The sequence below is a fragment of the Protopterus annectens genome, chromosome 12.part0 (assembly GCF_019279795.1).
Source record: "Protopterus annectens isolate FY-2018-M chromosome 12.part0, PAN1.0, whole genome shotgun sequence".
In the NCBI taxonomy this organism is placed as follows: Eukaryota; Metazoa; Chordata; order Ceratodontiformes; family Protopteridae; genus Protopterus; species Protopterus annectens.
In genome coordinates this window covers 1,132,737,553-1,132,761,741 of record NC_056746.1, presented here as the reverse complement: position 1 = coordinate 1,132,761,741, position 24,189 = coordinate 1,132,737,553, and the positions used below count along the sequence as shown (strand labels likewise).

The 24,189-nt window shown below is 38.1% G+C and overlaps 1 protein-coding gene across 1 annotated transcript in view; it reads left to right on the top strand.

The window, feature by feature from the left end:
• The window catches only part of LOC122817026 (fer-1-like protein 4), a 1,119,105-nt gene that overhangs the window by 299,886 nt on the left and 795,030 nt on the right, over positions 1-24,189 (top strand). Inside the window, exons 5-6 of the mRNA XM_044090141.1 lie at positions 13,240-13,331; positions 21,396-21,437. Coding sequence (XP_043946076.1) covers positions 13,240-13,331; positions 21,396-21,437 — 134 coding nt within the window. The remainder of the gene's footprint in view (positions 1-13,239; positions 13,332-21,395; positions 21,438-24,189) is intronic.

The following is a 24,189-nucleotide window of genomic DNA, read 5'->3' as shown; positions in this document are numbered from 1 at the left end:
GTCCAGTTTTTTCAACAACTTTTTGTCTTTCAAAGCCATATTTCACAAATGTGGTTGAAGCTTTATAGTTTCCAAGTTCTTCACTAATTTCAGTGTTACTGATCTTTTTCCTGTTCATCTCTATCTCCCAGGGTAAAATGTGCCTAAGTGACCTTCATTTTAAGGTGCTTCTAATGCTAATACTATCCTACATTGAATTGTAACTGTCATTTAGCTCTTTAAATTCAAGAATTATATCATAAACTCCTCCCCAAGTTGCTAGCTTGACAGAATCCATAATAGGAAATAGATTTTTTCTGTTTAACACAACACACTAAGTGTATATATATATATATATATATATATATATATATATATATATATATATATATATATATATATAAATGATATTTTTCATGTTTTGGGTCATATAGTATAAAACACTCATAATGCTAGCATAATCTCCCATTAGTCTTGCCAATATAAAAACAGTCACATTTCAGATGTTTTGCTAAATAAACCACACTGTGACTGTTATTTATACCATCATATCATAATATGGCAAATTAATGTTGGAGCCTTCATTAATAAACTTAGAACAGGAGCATGCCTCCACTTGTAAGCCCTAATAAGTTTTAAAGAACAGAGTAAAGTGGCAACTACCTAATGCATAATCAGTATTTGTATGTTAGAAGCTATCTTCTTTTACAAAATGGGTTTGCTCACTAATAATTTATATAAGTTAACATTTCCTTGAAACATTCTTCAGCTGATACAGAAATCAGACTAGGTAACCACACTACCAATACTGCACATCAAATATGTAGCAGCCTCTTTAATTGTAATATGAAGAATTAACTCTTTTTCATTTTATTCATTACTAAACAAACCTGAGGGATGTTTTCTTTAAGAAACTTATTGTAGATATGAAGAAAAGTTTTGATTTATTGCCTTTCACTTGTATTGTTACTGATCAAATTATTTGTAAGCTGTATCTATAGGGTGGTTATGATAGCGTGAACACAAGCTTTACATGTTCTATACAAAGAAAACCAACAAATGTAAATAATTATTTACATTTTGAAAGACAGCATGTGATTTTATAAAAAGGATCATTGTTAAAAGACAAAGGATTAGGAGTTTTAGATTAACCACTGATGACAATTACTTTAGTTTGTAAATGTTGCACACAAGAGAAATTTTAAGTATAGGGGTTATGTTTATAGCTTTTTTTATTTGATAGTGAGGGAACTATATGAAGAGAAGAATAAGAAATATTAGGCAGTTTGGGGGGCCTTAAGAGTCAATTAAACACTTGCCCTGTCACACATGTATTCTATGTAGCTATTTATGTGGGTCTATTGATGTGAAACACCTACCTTGGAGTTTCATGCTAACGCCTCATAGGTATGGCTTTCTGTGATATGGCTGTTGGTTCATAGGTAGGTACTAGGCTATTGGCCCAAGGGCATATATAAGCCTAGCCAAAGAGGTACCCTGGCTTTCGCCACCCAAGAAAATTATTTTCCTGTGCCCCTGTCGAGCAGAGCCCCAGAGGTGATTCCTGTAGTGAATTTCCTATTTCTCATCCAATCATCAAGATTTTTCTTGAAGAGTGCTAATGAGGAGCTTTGTTTTATATAGATAGGTAGTTTGTTCCATAGTATGAGAAGTCTGTGGGACAGAAATCTATCCCTCCAGCATGTTCTGTTTATTTTGGTGACAAGGTTTAGGTCCCTAGAGCATGTAGCTCAGAAGGATTGGGATTTCTTTAAATGGAGCATGTCCAGCAGCTCTGGGTTTAACATAGCTTTGTATGTTAGGCTGAGATTGCCTCTGAGTAGGCAATATGTGATGGAGTAAAGCTGGAGTTTTTTGAGACGGTTTGCGTAGGGCATCTGTTTGAGGCCAGTAATCCTCTTTGTGAGGTACTTCTGCGGTCTTTCCAGTTGTTGTAGATGTCTTGTGAGGTACATACCAAAAGGGACATTGTACTCTATAATGGGTCTAATGAGTGATGAGTAGAGGGGAACAATGACCTCTTTTTTCCTGGATGAGAAACCTTTTGTGATGAGGTGTGCCACATAGAAGGATTCCCTGACTACTGCAGTGATGTGATTATCAAAGGAGAGGCTACTGTCCACCTGTGTCCCAAGGTCTCTTATCACACTTTTGGTGTTAAGTAGACTACCACCTATGTGGTAGCTCATGGGTACAGAGTTTTTACCAAAGGGGATGACAATGCACTTTTTGGCATTGAGCTTCAGGCCCTGGCTTTGACACCAGGCATCTATCTCAGTGAGGCCCTTTTGTAGGATGTCCACATCGTTAGGAGTTTCGATTATGGCTCCTAGTTTGCAGTCATCTGTGAACTTCATTAGCCAAAGACCTTCTGCTTAGCCTGTGCTTCAGAAAAGTAGATACCAAACAGGAGAGGACCCAGGACTGAACCCTGTGGTACTCCACTTTCACTGGTCTGAAGTTGGATTTGGAGTCTGCTACATTCACAGTGTGGGCTCTGTTAGTGAGCCAGTTGGCAACCCATCTTGTGACATAGAGATTTATACCTAGTTTAGTGAGTTTATCTATAATTCCAGAGTGGGGGATGGTGTCAAAAGCCTTGGAGAGATCTAGATAGGCTGTGTGAACCACCTTACCCTCGTCTACGGCTTTGGTGACTGCTTCAAAGAAGTCTATCAGGTTTAGGAGACATGATCTGCCTTTTACAAACCCGAACTGGGTGGGGTCCAGAGTTTGGAGATTACCAATGTCTTTGTTTATATGTTCCATGATGATATGCTCCATCCTTGCAGACCAGGCTTGGTAGACTAATGGGACAGTAGTTCTCGGGGTCCATGGTGGCTCCCTCTTTGTGGAGTGGGATAACTGTTGCTGTGCACCATTCAGTGGGCACAACACCTGAGGTGAGGCTATGATTGAACATGGTGCTTAGGTGGGGTGCCAGTTCATTCTGTAGTTCATGCAGAATGCAGCCTGTGATATTGTCAGGTCCCATGGATGCTGTGTTCTTGGCTTTGGAGAGTGTGTTTTTTACCTGTGCAGCTGTGATTACAGGAACTTTGCATTCTTCTGGTATAGAGATGAGCCCTTTACGGGGTGAGAGAGGGGTAAAGTTAGCACAGAACTTATCTGCCAAGATGTTGGCAAAATCAGTTGGTTCTGTATATTTAGTGCCCTTGTGCCGTAATTCAGAGCAGATCTAAGTGTTGCCATTGAGATTCTTGACATAGCTATAGAATGCTTTGTGGTTGTCTTTAGAGACAGTGGTGATTTTGTTTTCATAACTAGCTTTGGAGGATTTTATGAGGGATCTCAGCTTCTTACTGAGGCTGACCAGGGAGTTCCTCCACTAATGGGATTTTACTCTTTTTTGCAACAGTTTCTTTCTTCTTTTGAAGAGTTTGCTTATTGCAGGGGACCATCAGATTGGCTTCCTTTTTTTGGAGGACAGCATCTTGGTTCTGTTAGGGATAGCATGATCCATGCACTCGTGTAAATGCTTATAAAGTGCATTTGTGTAGGATTCAGCAGTCGTACCTCTATTGTCCATCTACATGGGTGTCATGAAATTTGCCACTTCTGTCTTAAGAAGCGTGAAGTTGGCTTTGGAGAAATTTTTTACGGTGGTTTCCCTAATGAGGGTGGGGTCAGGATGTGGATGTCTAGGGTGATTAGCTTGTGGTCGGATATGACCAATGAGGAATTGACCTCTGGTGTGGAACACCAGTCGCCCATGTTGGTAATGACCAGGTCTAGGATATTGCTGCCCCTGGTGGGGGTGTGGATAAGTTGATCCAAGGCGTTGGAATTTATGAATTCCAGAAAACGTTGAGCAAAAGAGTTTGTACATGAGTAGCTTTCTCAGTTAATGGTGGGGTAGTTGAAATCACCCATTATGAGGGTGTTGGGTTGTACCCTAATATTTTCCAGTGTATCAAGAAATGAGGCGTGGGAATCCTGGGGCATGGTAGGGGATCTGTAGCAAGTTCAAATTTGGATTGCGGTCTTGCCCAGAGTTAATTGCACTTGGATAATCTCGGATGCATTATGCTGAGCAACTAGCCTGGAGGTATGGATATTCTTAATGAATATGGACACACCTTCGCCTTTAGTGTTTCGGTCAAGGTTAGGTGGCCGAAAGGTGTGGTATGAATTATGGACTGGTAATGCAGGGGTGCTGTCTGGAGCCTTGAACCAGGTCTCTGTTACTGCACAGATCTCAATGTTCTCTGTTTTGAGGAATGCCTCAAGTGAATGCATTTTGAGGTTTAGTCTTCTAGTACTGAGTAGCATTACCCTCAGATTTTGCTTGCTTGTACCTGTTACGGTGGTGAATTTGTCATTCAAACCTTGCCTAAAAAGGCACTATAGGGGTGGCAAGAGCCTTAGCCAGCATCCGGAATCCCAAGGGCGACAGGTGCAGGCCATCTCTGGCAAAGCATCATGGTCTGTTGATCATGTCATCCCTGGTAGACAGATACTGGATCCCCTTAGAATGACACCAGAAGCTTAGCCAATTGTTGAAGTCAATCATTTTGTCCTTGTACTGTAGTATCATTCTGGGTGATGGCAGGATGCTACTCAGGGCTAGGGTCATACCTGCCTGGGCAACAAGATTAGAGAGCTCCTCCATGTCTCCTTTCATGTAGTCCAGGGAGGTACGTCTCAGGTCATTCACACCAACATGGACAATGACAGAGTCATATTCGTACTTGTGGACTGACCTGAGTGCGTGCGTTATGTGGCGGATCCTGGCACCCTACAGGCAGCTGACAGTAACTTTCTCCTTGGTTAGTCTGGTGAGTGGGACATCAGTGTGCCTGACTATAGAGTCACCTATGACTAGAGTGTTGGGTACATTGTTATGCCTTATGGGCTGTGGTTGAATGCTGCACTGAGTTTGTGGGCTATGTGTCATTTGGTTTGTGTTGGGGGGTGGAGGTTGGTTGCATATCTGCTTTGGAGGTCTCTGTTGCTTGAGCAGATTTTTATTGAGAGCCTCCACAAATGTAGGTGTGTGTTTTGTGTTTCTATGTGTCTTTTTTGGTGGTGTAAGTTTTGAGGGACTATGTGATGAGTGAGGTGTGGTGCAAGTGTTTACCTTCTCCTCTTGACTGTCTAGTCCAGTCTTGGGTGAAGAGAGCTTTGCTTCCGGTTTGGCTATATAAGTGCATCCCTCACAGGTTGTGGTGTTGGGTGGTAGGATGAGAGGGTTGTCTGTGTACATGAGGCAATTGCTGCATTGCCCCAAGATGCCCAGATTCATCAGGTAGGCAGGAGAAAGCACCGGGAGCTGACCTTAGACTTGCCTGGATAGGTGATTATTTATTAAGTACTAAAAGCTGTTTTCCTCTAGATGAACGCGGAACGTTGAGTGCTGTAGGATTTAGTGCTTACAATGAGTTCTGAAAAAGTGCTGAGCTCAAAGTAACAGATTTGAGTGCTAAAACTAATAACCCTATCTAAGTGGCAATGCATAAAGTGTATTTTTTTATATAACAGTAGCAAATGAGCAAACTGATTTAAACAAATTAACCAATAAAAAGCTAAAAACTGTGCCCTGTTCCAGCAATCTTCAATCAGACAAGTTCTAACTGCACATTCCTGCCACTAGGGTGCAGGGGAACCTTTTCCAAAAAAAAGATGGTCTGGATTAGTGCTCAAGTTATAGAACCAAAGCTAGATTCAGCAAGTCTGAATTTAGTCTATGCTACAGCAAACAAGGTGTACCAATTTCAGAAAGAAACAGTTCAAATAAGCAGGCACAATAAGCCTTTAACCAGAAACACCCAGCTCAGAAGGGCAGAATCTACTCTCTCCTCCCACAAGAGTGCAGACCACGCCTTCTTAATGAAAAATAACTGGCCCAAAACCCAAGTGCTTAAACCAGAACTAATACACTTTTAGAATAACAGACACTAAGCCTACAATCAGCAACTCCCAACTTAAAAGGATGTAAGCTACCTGTCCTGCCACAACAGTGCAGACCGCAAACCTTTTTAATGTAAAACAACAGGTCTGAAGCCCAAGTGCTTCAGCCAAAGGCTTAGAATAACAGTTACAATTTGGTCTGAAGTCCAAGTGCTTCAACCAAAGGCTTAAAATAACAGTTACAATTTAATCAGGCTACTAACAAGCAGTAAAAATGCAGCAGAATAAATGCAATTAAGTACTTTTAAGAACAAGCAGCAAAAGCAAAATAAAGTAATAAAGTAGGAAGAAACACAAATAGTGATTTGGAACTCAGGGAAAGTGGTGATTTGGAACTCAGGGAAAGTGGTATTCATAAGAGAGGAGTTGTAAAGGGTTGGCCTGACACTGCCAGTATTGTTCATGTTTGGTTCTCCGAGTGATATGAAAGAGTTGCATTGGGGAACCCAGTCAAGTTGTACTAGCCTGTCTCCTAGGAAGATGGTATAAGGTGGTTTGTGTCCAACTAAAGAGTGAGCTACAGTATTGTGACCCTAAGTTATTATTCTAATACCAGAAGTATTTCTCTCCTAGTTAGTTGTTGGAATGGTAATAGGGTGTTGTAAAACACCAGTCCTATGGAAGGAGCATTCATGCCCCATGATGCCTGATTCACAAGAAGCTGGCAAAGATTCCTAGATGGCAAGCTGTATGCTTTCCAGTTTTGGAGAGGGGATAATTTTTTTTCAGACGCCTACAGCACTATTCCTGTGTTTAGGTTAGTATATTTGGTCACACATAATGTGATTCAGAACATTCATCCTGAGACTGACTAAGAAGCAGGTGATAGAACATGTTCTGAGGATTGGTCGGTTAATGAGCTTCAGTGTTTATGAGAGGCTTAAGTATTACTCTGACACCTGCATTATTGGCCATATGTTCTAGTTAAATACAGGACAGTGTTCATGGCAATGTGAACTATTTTCTTGAGAGATCCAAATAACCCCCAGTAGGACTGACTCCCAGGAAAGTGGCAGAAGGTGGCTGGGATCAGTTCTACAGAATCAAGAATTTTTACTTGGGGAGGACCTTAAATGTTGGCTTTGTCACTTATGCTGTCATTTCTGTGGTTTCTGGTTAGCCTCTGGATTGGCATTCTGGGTGACTTGAGACATCCTCCCCATGGGTTCCAGTCAATTCTCAGCAGCCTTGACTCTCTGGAAAGAGGTTAAAGGTGGCTAGGTGCTAACTGTGCAATGTCTGCAGTGGAAAAGGGGTTATACAAGGTTTTTCTGATATTAAATTTTTGTCCTGTTTCCTTGACACAGAGGCAAAACGTGGTCGGGATTGGCTGCAGGAGGCTATGGTATTCGGAAAAAAAAAAAAACATGAATGCATTTCCACAAAGACTTGTGTATGCTATGCATGCAGCCATTGTTAAAGTAAGAGTCCAGTGTGAACTGCAGGATTAGCCATTCTGTGCCAACCAGTCAATTTTGCTAATACAGTGGCATGGATTCTATTTTTTGGAAGAATAAGGCTGCCTACAAGGTTATACTGCGGCCTTTTTTCTGATTATGTGGTGGTCTGTTTAAAGGCAAGAAGAGTCAGTGAAGGTTTAGTTCATCTGTGTTAAGAAGAGTGTAGTAACATCTGGTTACAACATATTAGAAACGGTTTTGAGGGTTAGTATTAGGGTCTAGGTTGCTTTGGTTGTTTCCCCTGGTCTAGGGTAGCAGGAAGTCTTAGGTAGTGAAAGGACAGCATAAGCTCTGTGTTAAATTCTGTATCTCCTGATCTGTATCTGATGGAAATATGTGAAAGCATGCCTGTCACAGCATTAGGATCATTGCCAGAGAAATGAGGTTGCCATCTGAGAATATTCTTTGAAAATGACAGTGACTATAAGTGCTACACCAGAGGAATCATGAGTAAAAGGTTAGTTGTCTGTGGAACGATCTATGCCCACAGCAGAACCACTCCCTGTGGCTGAGGCAATTTGCTTACCTGCTGTGGTGGCAAAGGCTATTTGCTTAACTGTTTCCTTTTGTGGTTGGAAGAAAGGCTGTCTGTTGGATCGGTAGATTGTTCCATGGTCAAGACGAAAATAGTGCCTGTTTCTCAGGGAAAACGTGCAGCAAAAGACAGTAAATTTTAAAGTCTTTAAACGTCTCTTTTTGTCACAAAAAAATCTCAGTAAAAAGCACTTTAAAACACTTTGTCAGCCCCAAAATGGAAAATAAACACAATTTCTTCACACGGAAAAATGTTTTTCAATCACTTTTAAACCGAGAGGAAAAAAGTACTCTCCTGTTTAAAAGTACAATCAAGTCTTGTGATGACAGTCCATTAAAACATAAACTCTTAGATTAAAAATAACTTTCCTAAACAGGAAAGTAAAATAAAACAAACTTACAAACTTTTTTTTAAATATGTAAGGTTTTAACCAAAGGGAACTTATCTGCCAAGCAAAGGCACAGCAGAAGCTGGCCATTGATCATTGATCCTCGAAAGCCCACTGAGGAGCACTGTCTTCAGTGGCAGGAAAGGGAAAGCTCTAAAGGGCTTGGCACCTAACATATTAGAAACGGTTTTGAGGGTTAGTATTAGGGTCTAGGTTGCTTTGGTTGTTTCCCCTGGTCTAGGGTAGCAGGAAGTCTTAGGTAGTGAAAGGACAGCATAAGCTCTGTGTTAAATTCTGTATCTCCTGATCTGTATCTGATGGAAATATGTGAAAGCATGCCTGTCACAGCATTAGGATCATTGCCAGAGAAATGAGGTTGCCATCTGAGAATATTCTTTGAAAATGACAGTGACTATAAGTGCTACACCAGAGGAATCATGAGTAAAAGGTTAGTTGTCTGTGGAACGATCTATGCCCACAGCAGAACCACTCCCTGTGGCTGAGGCAATTTGCTTACCTGCTGTGGTGGCAAAGGCTATTTGCTTAACTGTTTCCTTTTGTGGTTGGAAAAAAGGCTGTCTGTTGGATCGGTAGATTGTTCCATGGTCAAGACGAAAATAGTGCCTGTTTCTCAGGGAAAACGTGCAGCAAAAGACAGTAAATTTTAAAGTCTTTAAACGTCTCTTTTTGTCACAAAAAAATCTCAGTAAAAAGCACTTTAAAACACTTTGTCAGCCCGAAAACGGAAAATAAACACAATTTCTTCACACGGAAAAATGTTTTTCAATCACTTTTAAACCGAGAGGAAAAAAGTACTCTCCTGTTTAAAAGTACAATCAAGTCTTGTGATGACAGTCCATTAAAACATAAACTCTTAGATTAAAAATAACTTTCCTAAACAGGAAAGTAAAATAAAACAAACTTACAAACTTTTTTTTAAATATGTAAGGTTTTAACCAAAGGGAACTTATCTGCCAAGCAAAGGCACAGCAGAAGCTGGCCATTGATCATTGATCCTCGAAAGCCCACTGAGGAGCACTGTCTTCAGTGGCAGGAAAGGGAAAGCTCTAAAGGGCTTGGCACCTAAATCTGTCTTTTTAATCAGGTCAGCTTGAGCTGACTGATGGATTGGACATGCTGAAGCTTGGCAGGAAATAACCCATATAGTTAAGGCTACTGCAGCAGTGATCAATATCATGAGCATCTCAACAGTATATCTCAAGTCGTGGTAAGCAGATGTTTTAATGTGAAGTCTTGTGTGAGATTTGAGTTGTAAGAAAACATAGTTGTACTGTGACTTAGAATTATATCTGCTTTTTTAATGTTTTCTGTGATGAGAAAATAATGTCCCCACAGTTTTATAAGCTCACAGGGTGTGCTTAAGCACATCCTTACTGAATTACATATTTGAGTAATCCTCTTGAACTTTCCTGTGTAGGTTTTCTTGAAATGGGACATGTAGGGAAGTTCTTTTTTCTGCTAATCTTTCATACAATTCTAGTATTCATTCATTCATTCTTCTTCTTTTGGCTTTTCCTGGTTTGGAGTCACCACAGTAGATCACCTGTCCGCTCATGATTGACAGTGGAGTTTTACAGTGTTGAGTTGCCAGCCCAGTGCCCAACCTTCCACAGAAGGCACACAAATGCACGCACTCACACCTAGGGCTAATTTAGAGTGTCCAATCCACCTACAGCATGTCTTTGGGAGGAAACCCACACAACCACAAGGAAGACATGCAGACTTTACACAGAAGGCACCCCAGCCGAGGATCGAACCGGAGAAACTCTTGCTGTGAGGCGGCAACCCTAACCACTGCACCACTGAGGCTGCCTATTCATTCATACTCTTTATATTCTGCTGGGTGTAATTATACATGCAGTTAGAGGTCATTTTGCAATATGTATGTCCCAAAACAGGAAAAATGTAGAGTACTGGCCTTACTTTGTCCACATTTTTTGTTTACAGCAACTGACATATGCAAACACAAATGTAAAAGCTAGTTTTTATGCCAGTGAAATGTGTAAATCAGAAACATTATTTCTGAAGCTGGAAGCCTAGATAGATGCTGCTATTACTAAATGTGACTTGGGATCTGTGATATTTGGTGTAGTCTTGAAAGAATAAATGAATGAATGATTAAATTAAATAAATAAATAAATAAAAGACAGACAGACAACACACAGACTGTTAATAGCATGGTGTTGTTGTGTACTGGCAAGCCCTAGTTTGAAATACCTGATGGTGTGAGTAGGGGGCCAGACTAGAACTGTGACATCTTACACTGTACTTCATTGCAAATGAGAAGTAGCATATGCCAAAGGGGGGAAGTAGTGGGGGAGTAGCATTTGCTGCTGTGGGGCTTTTCTGACTGTAGCTGTGATGCTCTGCTTTGCATTTTACCAGATGGAACATACATGGTTGACAACATCGTGCTACGTATGATAAAAAGCCTATTCTGAAATACCCAAGCTATGACTTTTCCATTGGTTAGAAAGGAAGAACTGACATTTTACTTTTTGTGTTATTATGATGGAAAAGGAAGATGCACTATTTTAATAGGCCTGGAGAAACTAAGATTTGATCGCTGCACTGAGTGGTAATGAATTCTATTCTAAAATATCCTAGCTGTACTTTTTGAATGGACAAGGTGTGAGGTCTCAAATGGAGCTTTGACATTTTGTGTTGCACTGTACAGCACGCAACATGCAGTTGTTTGAAAATAACACTGAATAACAGCATTTGCTATTGTAGCATGTTTCTGAATGGAGCTGTGAGATTTTTGGTTCACACTTTATCAGGTGAAACACATACTGCTAATAACTTAGCACTATTCCGTGGTTATAACTGCTTCTCAGAAATACCTCAGCTGATACATTTTGCTTTTGGAAACGTGTTTCCACTTAGTGTTATGACGTTTTGCTTTACGTGGTATCACTGTGGAAAAGAACGATACACCTTTATACCTTTCTAAAATGTCTGCAAACATTTATCACTGTGGAGTTAAAAACAAAAAACATAAAAAAAACACATTGTTGTTGTGTGCTGACAAACCCTGTTCTGAGATGTATAATGGGAGGGTGGGTGCAGACTGAGCTGAGATAGTGATATTTTGACTTTCACATTATCATGATAAAGAAGTAACAAGCTTTATTTTAAAATCATTCCAGAAGGCAGCATACACTGCTGAAGGGCTTTTTGGATTGGAGTTGTGACATTCTGCTTTTTATTTTTACCAAATAAAGCATACACGGTTAATGACATAGTGCTGTTCTCTGATTAAAGTTCTGTTCTGTAGTACTCCAGTTGTATCTTTTTAACTGGGGAGGTACGTGTAAGTGTGTGTGTGTGTGTGTGTGTGTGTGTGTGTGTGTGTGTGTGTGTGTGTGTGTGTGTGTGTGTGTGTCTGTGAGTGCCTGCATGGTGGGGCTTCTGAAGATGTGACATTGTGCTTTGCAGTTCAAACCCAAGAAGTAACATGCAATATTTTGAAATAATTCTGGAAAGCAATATTTAGCATTGTACTACTTTTCTGATCAGAACTGTGATTTCTTGCTTCATAGATTGTTATTACAATAATGACTCGAGGGCCTTTCTAAGCCTAGCCAATTTTTTCCGAAAGAATAGTGATGTCTTGTGCACAAATACGACACTGAGGGCCAGGAATTTATACGCTACCTCTGTCTATAAGGGACATGGGTGCCACGCCTGGTGTAAACTTCATATTTTCAATCCACTGGTCTAGGCTTTGCTTAAACTGGGTAGTAGACAAACTCAGCATCACATGGGTAGGGAGCTTGTTCCATAGGAGGGGCACATTGTATCAAAGAGCATGTCAATTATTAATAACATAGTACTCGTTGGCAACCTATATGTGTTATTGTTTGAAGTGAGCTGAAATATGTTGCTGTGATGAGTAGTGCTGTCTTGGTTACTTTAAGGGATTCTACCATTATGCAAACTTGGAATCAAGAGGAGACATATTGTAGTAGGTTTTATTTCTTGCATTTGGTCAGTCAAACATTTCATCTGTCTTTGGCCTAGTTTTGGTTACAGGTATGGAAGAGTTGCTGCCTTTATAAGGTACTTTGAGAAAAACTCAAATAAATTGCTACAGGTTTTCCTTCTGCATTTGATCATTCAATCACATATGCTATTCCCAATGCAGTTGTAGTAAGTGAGCATAAGAGATATGTTATCTTTATCTGTCATATCTGGAGGCAAGGTAGCTCCTGTACAAGTGCCACTGCATTTTGATTAGTATTTTATGTAACAGTATAACTGTGCTCAGGGTTGACCCTACCAAGACATAGCTTCACCCCATATGAGTTAGCCAAACTCATCCAGTTGTTCTCTGCAGTCCCACCTTGCTTTAAAGTCACCATCTGCCCCTGGTGTAGTGTGCTTTTTTATGTATATCTTTTTTGCACTCAAAAAAGGCAAAAATAACTTTCTGCAGTGCTGTTTTAGCTATATCTATTGTCATACCTTAGTAAATAACAGGTATATGCATAGTTCTGACTCTGGTCACATTCCTAAATTCCACAAGACAGTCATAATTAGGATTTTTGTTATTTGCTGCACTGCTGTTTAGTATTTCCTGTGAGGTACCTGCATATTTTTTAATCATTTTGTGGGAGCATGATTTATGTATGTACCTTATTCACTTAGACTACAAAGACCTCCACTTCTTTATGTTGATTACTGGACATTAACAAAACTGCTGTGAATGGCTGTGTGGCCTCATGTTTAACAGGCAGGTATACTGTGTCTTGTTCAAACTTGATTTCTGTTTTATTATAGTACAATAGTCATGGTGTGGTACAGGATTTCATGCTGCACTGTAAACTGTAGCAAGAGTTAGAAATGTGCATCGTGCTTTATGATTAACTGCTTATCTAGAAAATGTCAACTTTCTGTTTCAGGTCTTTGTTGAGTTGGAGATCCGATACCAACCACCCGATGGCTCTACAGGAACATGGGTAGAAGATGACTTTCTTAATGAAATGGATGACAGGTACAGATTTGTGTGACAAGAAGTTATGTAAGAGTTATATAAAAATAAGATGGAAGAAGAAATCACACTTTGGTGATGGGTTATAGTGCTGCAGAGTAAAGCTCATACTGTGTTTATTAGACATTGCATCCTTGGAACAAATATTAACTGTGTCTGGATCTTGGACTAATTCTGGTCCTGAACAGGTAGTACCTTCCAACAGTCATACAGGGCCAATTAAAATAGTGCCAGGAAGCACATTAACAATATCACAATATCAGGAAACAAAACAATATATTTATACAAAAATGTTTTATATAAAATGGAACACAGTGTTTCTGTCTTTTCCATTTCTAAATAGTCTATTTTGCTTGATGATGAGCAACTCCAATATATATATATATATATATATATATATATATATATATATATATATGTATATATATATATATATATATATATATATATATATTGTTTTAGCACAGATGAGTTATACTTTGATTTTTGTTTCTGTTGCATTTTCAGATTAGGTTTAAATGTTGTAGGTTGTTTCTCCTAGTCTATGGTTCTCTCAGTGTCTACTCAAGATGAGTATAGAATTTCAAGGCTTTTGGTAGAACCTAGTATAAATGTATATGAAATGAGGCATAATGGGAAACCTCATGCTTCGCTACTGTAAGAGATGCCATGAGTGGGTGTCATACAGTGATATTATTGACTGTATTATGACAGGCTGATAATTCAGTGGTACATTTTTCAGACTATATTGTAAAAATTGGAAGGATTATTTTCATAAAATGCATGGCTTGCTTCAACACTGTATTATTTATTTATATTTGTTGACTGGGAATATCAATTTGAGAGGTTTCATTGTTAATGGAGTCCAGGGATGACAACTCCAAGATGATAAAGAAGAAAACAATTTACTTATCCCGTCAGATTCTAATCCGCTGACCTTCATTTATTTATTAGTAATCTGTATATTCCTCATAATAATATGACAGGATGGATTGCCGGCCATTTTAATATTTTGTTTTACGTTCAGTCTCCATGTTTGGGTTGTTATTATGGTTCTTTTGGGACAACAGGCAGATCTGGAATGTAAGGAAGCTGTGGCAGCTAAGCACAGTTTAATTCATTAGAGAAGTGGCCATTTCTTCTTACGTCTCCTTTCTTTCATCATAGTATATATTGGAGTGTTCCCTGTTGTTAGCAGACTATATGTATTTTACTTACTCTTATGTCCTTAATTCTTTGCTTAAGTCATCACAGATTTTTTTCTATCCATATCATCTTTTCTATTTATCCCTTCCAGAGTCCAGTTGAATTACTACTTCATTTATCCTGTCCTATTTGACATTGCATATCATATCACCCTATGGGAGCTGTTCTTTCTTTGTAGGAAGAATTAATTACCCTTTTAACAACCAGAGGTATTGCCATAGTAATGGAGGAAGAAACTGAGAAACAGATGGGCACAGCAGATGAAGATTTTTAATTGATGGTCCTACACCCTAGGATGGTCTTGTGCGTCAGACTTGCTGTGCATGTAAGTTCTGACCCTGTAGTTGCTTTCATTCCGGCCTTTGCTGTTGTCTTTATGTTCAGCTACAGATGTTAAGATAATGTTTTGGTCTCCCCAGATGATGTTTATGTGATACACAATCCCTTCCCTAAGATAAGACAGTTAGTTATTGACCACAAACTGTTGTCTCTAATGCCCATTACCTTGTGTGTTGACTATGCTACTTGTACCTTGATCACTTATATCATAGTCAGGCCTATAACATCCCTGCTAATGTATCTGCTAGCATTCTTCTTTCATTAGCATTGCAAACATGATTTATTTATTTTATTTATTTATTTTACATTTGTTGACCGGGATGGTCCAGCTGGATATATTTCTTTTTTCAGTAGAGGCCCGGGGAGAAAAGCTCCACATATAAACAACCACCACCACACAAAAAAATGTCTATAATAAACCAGAAAGGTATTACAGTTTAAATTCTGGGAAGACTATGTAACACACTATAATAAATACATCATACACCTATAGATCATGTTACAGGATGAATATCTAGGGCAGCCCCAAGACATTATTAGAATACATTTAAATCCTTGGTTTACATTATACATATGATAAACTGTCTTACTTTCTAGGTAACAAATGGCACATTATGGAACCTTCTGTCTATCACTGGGCCAGCCTTACGGTGAAGTGAGTTTGAAGTATAAAACCTGGTCACAGTTGTCATCATCACTAGTGAAAGGCACGAATCATAATTAGTAAGTTGTTCCCTTGTATTGCGGCTTTCAGATGACATCTTATTGCCTCACTGCTGTTAGTCACGTGGGCGGTGGTATAAAACATCTCACTAGAAAATCTGTAGCTACTTCTCATACGTTCACTTAAGAAATGCAATCATAACTGTCAAGTCCAAGCAGTGCTGTTTGCAAAGGCACTGATAAATAAGACTGTAACCTTTTTATATAAAGTATGAAATTATTTTATTTGCTTCATTAATATTTTTAGATTGAACAATGCCAGACTACTGTAACATATTCCAGTAGGGATGTACAGTATCTATGAAAAAAATATAATATCCCTACAGTTACTTTTATGATTTAGAGGTGTTACTCTACTCTGAACACAATGTGCGTACTTGGTATATATTTTGGATCACTTTAGAGACTTTGTGAATTCCATATTAACATAGTAAATATGCCCTTGTAGCATATTTAATGTCTGGATAACTATGTCCTATTGCTCTCTTCAGATTATTTATTTATTCATTTATCGGTGATCACTGAATAAAACAATAAAGGGCCACATTCCAAAACACTTGCTATTACATAATATAATAACTAAAACAAAGTTTTTTCACTGACTGCTGTGTGGTATGAAAGAGTATTTTTATTATTTTTATTGCAATCCATCTAGCTAGTTTATGAGCCATGACGTACTCGTAGCAAATCATATTTTAGTTGGGATATTAAACAAGGTCCCTTTTTCCTTATTTTGGTGAGAGGACATGTCCTTGTTAAAGATCTCAAGCTTCATTTTAATAAGGAATTAAAGGATTTCCCCGGTGACCCAGCAATATTTCCTAATGCCTCCATTATATACACCTTGCAGGACTGTTGAATAAAGCACCTAATGTATATAATTTTTTTGTTATGATATACAGGATTTCACTTTTACTCAGAACGAACGTTAGTGAACATTCTATTGCTCATCTTTAAATGCATTTTCTGTAATTCCAAAACACCTTGTAAGTAACATCATGGTTTGCATGAACTGGTGGTTCTTGATCCAGGATAATGCCTTTATGTTGGCCATTGCTATACTAAAAGAAAAAGGACCTGGTTTAGAATCCTGAGGTATTCCATTATTTACAAAATACCATTGTAAGTGCTATACCATTGCAACCATCTTCAAGTGATCTTTAGTTAACCATGAAATAATTCAGATGGTTATGAGAAGAAGTCCACTTGTTTGTTGAGGCAGTTAGCAATCATAATGAACAGCCATACAGAATTTGGGATGGTAAGTAGTATGGCTTTGTTTAATTTATATGTATATGTGTATATATATATATATATATATATATATATATATATATATCTATATACAAACATATGGGTCCACTTTGTAATTTCGAAAGCCCAAAATCTCAAGTTTTGATACATCAAACTCAAAAATGCATCATTCAAAAATGAAGTATTTAAAGATATCTGACACATATCTTCCCTTTTGGTTAACACATATCTAAAATTCTTAGGGCCTTTAAAATTGAATGCTGATGCATATATTGTACCATTTTAACTGGCATTACCTGTTAGTTTAGGAAGGCAATATAGTATAGAAGCTCATAGCATGTATACCATAGCCCCCATAAAATAACACGGTATAGCATAACATGGAATAAGACATATAGCATAGCATAACATGGAATAAGACATATAGTATAGTGTAACATGGAATAAGACATATAGTATAGTGTAACATGGAATAAGACATATAGTATAGCATAACATAGAATAAGACGTATAGTATAGCATAACATAGAATAAGACATATAGTATAGCGTAACATGGAATAAGACATATAGTATAGCGTAACATGGAATAAGACATATAGCATAGCGTAACATGGAATAAGACATATAGTATAGCGTAACATGGAATAAGACATATAGTATAGCGTAACATGGAATAAGACATATAGTATAGCGTAACATGGAATAAGACATATAGCATAGCACACACTAGTGTATTGTAGTAGAGAATAACTAGTGCAGTGCAAACATTTGTGCACTGATTTTTGCAAATCTTTAAACTCAGGATACAAGACTACCCTCTCCCACATGCATACTGTTACCTAACTTTTTTACTTCAAGACCATCTACAAAAAAAATGATGTTACGTTTCTGTTTTTTTCTTGCTCTCCCACAGAGTTAGCTCCTCACTTTCTCATAAAATCACAAAGATTTTGTTCCTTTCTTGACATCCAGAACATTCTTTATTTGGAACCATTCTATTTATGTGTATTTATTTATTACTGTTGATTCTTTGAAATAATTAATTCTTGCTCTTCTCTCACATATTTCCTTGTGTCATACAAATGTTAACATTTTTTCACCTTAACATTTAGGCTACATCTTTGAAATACACTTGTCTGTTGTCTTTTCCCCAGTTATGCAGTGTGTCTTTTCCCCAGTTATGCAGTGTGTCTTTTCCTCAGTTATGCAGTGTGACTTTTACCCAGTTATGCAGTGTGTCTTTTCCCCAGTTATGCAGTGTGTCTTTTCCCCAGTTATGCAGTGTGACTTTTACCCAGTTATGCAGTGTGTCTTTTCCCCAGTTATGCAGTGTGTCTTTTACCCAGTTATGCAGTGTGTCTTTTACCCAGTTATGCAGTGTGTCTTTTCCCCAGTTATGCAGTGTGACTTTTACCCAGTTATGCAGTGTGTCTTTTCCCCAGTTATGCAGTGTGTCTTTTCCCCAGTTATGCAGTGTGACTTTTACCCAGTTATGCAGTGTGTCTTTTCCCCAGTTATGCAGTGTGACTTTTACCCAGTTATGCAGTGTGTCTTTTCCCCAGTTATGCAGTGTGTCTTTTCCCCAGTTATGCAGTGTGACTTTTACCCAGTTATGCAGTGTGTCTTTTCCCCAGTTATGCAGTGTGACTTTTACCCAGTTATGCAGTGTGTCTTTTCCCCAGTTATGCAGTGTAGAAGTCTGCTGAGCTCACTGATAATCTTTTTGTTTTATAGGATACTTTATCTTACTCAAGGATGCCAGCAGGACTGATCTGAACTTCTGGATTCCCTTCATCTGGTTAGTGCCACCCAACATGGTTCCCACTATACTGACATCCTCCACTTCAACTGATTCCATTTACTGAAGTATATCCCTCTGTTCCTTCCCCTCGTCTGAGTGCAGATCTTACTCATCTGTGAATTAAGGCTTACCAAATCATCTTTATTTGGCTCCTTTTTGCAATTTTGAGAGCTGTAGCTATGAGTGCTAAATTATAAAAAAAAATTCAAAAGGAGAACAGTGAAGGTTGATACTTGTTAAATTTTTTAATCATTTTTTTTATAGGAAACAACTCCACTCCCCTACCCCGTACCCTAACCCTGATCAGGGGACAGCCATGCTTCACACATCTGCTACCTTTACATATATAATTCTGATTGCTCTCCCTTGGAAAAGTGAAATACTCCAAGACATGGCAATGTCTAGTTTAGTACATAAATCTTCCATCTTTGACTTTTTGTCTCACTGTTTCAGGACTTGCAATTATGAGTCTCAGATAGTCAAGTAGTTACCTTTTCTAGGAAGTTGACATTAGTCTGGCAGCTGGATCTGGTGAATTTATGATGGCATGAGCTCAGCTGAGTAGGAGTAGGGAAAGTTTGGTCTGGAAAATTACTTAATTTTCCCCCATTTTCTTTCAGTAATCCAGATTCTGTCGTGATCTGAGCAGATCATTCAGTTGTACTACATGCCAATAATGCCTGCGATATTTTATAAGAGATTTTCTGATGATGTTTTTCTAATATGGAGATGATGCATTAGATAATTTTAAATCATTTTTGTTGTATTTAGAGCAAGCATCTTTAGTTTTTTAAATATTATCTTCTTCTTCTTTTTCTTTCGGCTTTTTCCCAGTTAGGGGTCACCACAGTGGATCACCTGTCCCTCATGATTGGCAGTGGAGTTTTACTGTGTTGAGTTGTCAGCCCAGTGCCCAACCTTCCACAGAAGGCACACACACACGCCTAGGGCCAGTGTAGAGTGTCCAATATAAAAATGGATCTAGGACTTTTCTACGAAAGTTCAAAAGCCCGAATCCATTACCACCGAACACACTTTACCAAAAGCTCTTTCACTGAAAAAGCGCTTTCGTTAAAGTATGTTAAAAAAAAACAACAAAAAAAATCTACTTGAATGCAGGGGGGAAAACCCCCCTGCACCCCCACTTTAATATTCTCCGAGGTCGTACTACAGTGGGGAAAAGAGAATTTTCCCCTTACTGCACCGTAGTACTACTGGAACAAGCATACTTACACAAAAGTGCTGCTTTGGTGAACAACACTTTCACGCAAGTATGCTCACCAAATTGTGAGTTGGTGAAACGTGCAGTTGAGCATCTGTACGGATCCCATAGAAATATGCTGAATAATGTAGCCACTACTATTTATAAGTAGTCTAACAGAAGAAATACGTGTGTGCGTAGCAGTAGTACGCAATGCCCAACATGTGTTTAACAATGTCCTCAAAGGGCAAATGCTTTCTTTTACAATCCAGAGATTTGTTTCTGTTCACTGTTTTAGTTAGACAACAAATTGACAAAAACGCATTGACTGCTTTAGATAAAACTCATCTCCTTAGTTCTTGGCTTTAACCAAATTCTATTGCCTTTTTATATTCTTGAGCTGACTTGCTTGTTGATTTGTACACCTCTGTCCTGGACTATAACCATAATAAAATCTTAACTCTCTGCTCCTTTCCTTTTCCTAGCTCTTTCAGTCCCAGGGCTGATTTCCCCCACCCGAATTAGCTGCCTTTTCCTATAGTTTGCAGCTTATTTTAGAAACTCATCCTCATTTTAATCATCTAACATATACTTCTTACAGTTCTGAAGTATGCCGCAAGCCAAATATCACTCCTTCCAAAACTCTGTTTACTTCTTTAACTTCAGTCAGATCATCTTTTCAGCACCTGCACAACGCTGGTGCTGTTTCTGCTGCTCCTCTTCATGCTCAGCATTGCACACTTTCCCTCCAAACTCACACTTTTAGCAGCTGTTTCCATTTTTTTCTTCTTTCATTCAAATATAAAGACCTTCACATTCAATAATTTTACTAAACTGCATCGAATAAACTTATCTGACCCCCCCCCCCAAAAAAAAAAAAACTGACTAATCATGATATATGGGGAGAACAGGAGAGACAGCCTAAATCTTCAGCACCTGTCAACAATCTCTAATTTTGGCTCAAAATTTTGTCCCATCCCTCCAAAACTTTTTTTTTGAGAAAAGGTGGCAGATTAGATTTATTTTACTTTGGAACGTATATGTTATTTCACATCCTTTTTTCTATTAACTTTTTAAGCTGCAAATACCATTATTTACAAAGTGCCCCTAATTTAGAGTAATTTTCCTTAATTATGTTTTGCTTTGTTCCTAGCTCTGGCAGTAAAATATTGAGTGTTATTCAAGCACTGCAAGACACCCCCCTTTACATTTTTGTACTTGATATTGTCTGCATTTTGGAAAACCTTGCATTATCCCAGACTTCTGTTTAGAGGGCTTCTGTATATAACATATGTCTTATTATAGTAGTGTATGTTCTGTGCAGTAATGCTGGCTGAGAAGTGAGCTTGTGACTTAATACTTCTACCATTCCATAATAAACCAGAGCCCAGAAAAAGTAACATTGTATTTCTCATTCTCATCATAAAGGGTGGAGAAACAGGAGAGATAACCAGCTGGCCAAACTAAGAAAATAACACTTGATATGAGAGTATATGACTAAATATGTAATAATTAACATTCTATTTTTTTTTCACTTGTAGGTCACCGTTACTTGACAGAAATGATGGGATGTTTTTGTATGAGTAAGTTTTCTTCTTTTAAACTTATGAGAATTATAATATGATTTATTTAAAAAATACTTTTTGATGGTGGTGGTGGGAATATGTACCTTATTGCAGGGTTTTACTATCAAGAAATACACAATTTATTTGATGTGTTTTTTTTATTTGTTCACATGTTAAAAACATAAGTGTGGTTTATTCATCAAATAAATCTGATGATGGCAGGGAAGTAGCCTAAATCTTGTAATAAAGTTGTGTAATAAAAGAATAAAAATAATGGAGAACTGTCAGTTTCATGATTAAAGTACTCCATCACTCAAAACCAAACATGATTCAGAATAATTCATAGCTGACCTTGGGGAATTTTTAGTTGCAGTAGATGTCTTCCATCTTTGGGTATAGCAGGACATACAAACAAAGCAGATGGAGAGAAAAGTGATAATTTTGTGACTCACTTCTGTGGTATGTATATGCACGTACATTCATTCTTTAATACTTTGCCAGTCATGTGGGCTTGGAAGATTGAACTGTAAAATAAAAATAAAATATGGGTGGAAGAGACAAGCTGGTTGTACTACAGAGTCACTTTGTGTCAAGACATACTGACCAAGCTCAACCCTGATGATCTTTAAATAGAAAGGAAATCACATTGCTGCTTGCTGTCAGATAATCAGCTAGGCACTGTTCTATCTGGGAGTAGGGCTAATGGGGGAATATGAATGGAGAAAGTACTTAGCGACCGGAAGGAGATGGTAGTAGCCGCAGTGAAAAGAGAAGGGGTATAAATGAAACAGCAGTGAAGGAAGAGCCTGCTTTGAATAGTAATAATGATGTTACTGTGGGTACATGTGGAAAAGACTGAGGCCTAGTTGTCTGAATTTGAAAATTAGGAATTAAGAAACATAAAGTATTAAAAGGATAAAGAACAAAATACCAAAACACTTCATTCAAGTATTAAATACATCTGAAAATAAGCTTGAAAACTGATATTTTAGCTAGACTGCATCATACTGCGTTATAAAATAAAATTTAGTGCATAATGCTACTTCCTCCACTAAAGTATTTGAAATTCATGGTTTCACAACCTCACAAAAAAAAATAATAAATATATGGTTTTCCAACAAAACCAAGTATTTCTTTTTCACGAAGGTCACACAGTCTCAGATCTGGGAAACTTAAGAAGTGAGAAGGTGGGGCTGGGCTCTCCATATGTGTGTCTGTGGGAGAGCTTGACTACTTGTTAAATATTTTTCTCTTTAGTTTGCTGTTTTACTTCAGCTGACGTTCTTTTCAGAAGTTGCTAAGTTCAACTCATTTTAGTTTTATGACATCATTTCGGTACTTTAATTTTAACTTTTGGCCTCTTTTTATCTCTTTGCCTGCCTATTACTTGTTACTATGGTCGTGTTGGTGCAAAATATTTTTTTTTTTTTGTGCAGATAAGTGCAACCTTGCAGGATAGGCCATGTAAAGACCTTGTTTAATTAAGATAGTGACCCTAAGTAGGTATAACTAAAGGAAGACTCACAGTGAGGTGTGCAAATTTGAAATGCATCATGGTCTATGTATACACCTGTTCATCCCAGACTTCAGGCCTGCTGGGTTGATTCTGAACTAAAATACATTAAATAATATTCACAGAAGATGGCCAATGAATGTTATAGTGTGGTGGGGAATGTAACATACAGAGGAGACTGAATGCTTTGGTTAATAGCAAAGTCAAGCAGTTCACATTTTGTAAGACCTACTTCCATTGCTTGAATATTCATGGTTCATATACAGTAAAAAGCAAAGCAACACAGCTATGTTAATAATTGACATTTAGTAAAAAATATACAGACACCTGTGAAATTAGCAGCTGAGGTGCAGTTATGATGTATGTGAATTAGCAGCTGAGGTACAGTGTATGAAATAAGTGAATTAGCAGCTGAGGTGCAGTGTATGACGTATGTGAAATTATCAGCTGAGGTGCAGTGTATGACGTATGTGAATTAGCAGCTGAGGTACAGTGTATGACATAAGTGAATTAGCAGCTGAGGTGCAGTGTATGACGTATGTGAAACTAACAGCTGAGGTGCAGTGTATGACGTATGTGATATTAGCAGCTGAGGTGCAGTGCATGACGTATGTGATATTAGCAGCTGAGGTGCAGTGTATGACGTATGTGAATTAGCAGCTGAGGTGCAGTATATGACGTATGTGAATTAGCTGCTGAGGTGCAGTGTACGACGTAGCAACTCCTTTATATGCTCCATCTTACTTTTGTTCATAGTTTACGTTTGTAAAGGTTGTAGTATCAACCATATGTAAACAATGCACATAAAATAAACTCTATTATTTTAACAAGCCATGCCTTTGACAATGATGAATGTTTTGCAATCAGTTTCCCTTCATTGGGAAATTATTTACTTTGTTCATAAATTAAAGTGAAAATTTGAAGAATAATTTAATTGGCTATCTATCTTCCTTGATCGCTACAGCTATTACATTCTATTTTTCAATCAATATCACTTAGGCAACTATTATCCAAGGCTCACAGTCTTTTCAGATATGTACTACTCTGCATAGATACCTGGTTTAGGTGTATTTCTACATCTGAATTTAACAGAGTAGTAAATCAAGGTTATTTGTATCAGGTGCTATAATGAAGACTAATCACAGTGCATGCTTTATTAGGGTTTCTCCATTCCTGTTTATTTTCATTCAGTGTGTTTGTCCCCAAGTATACAGTACAAGTCCTGGCAATCTTTTGTGATTTGCAGTAGAGAGTAGA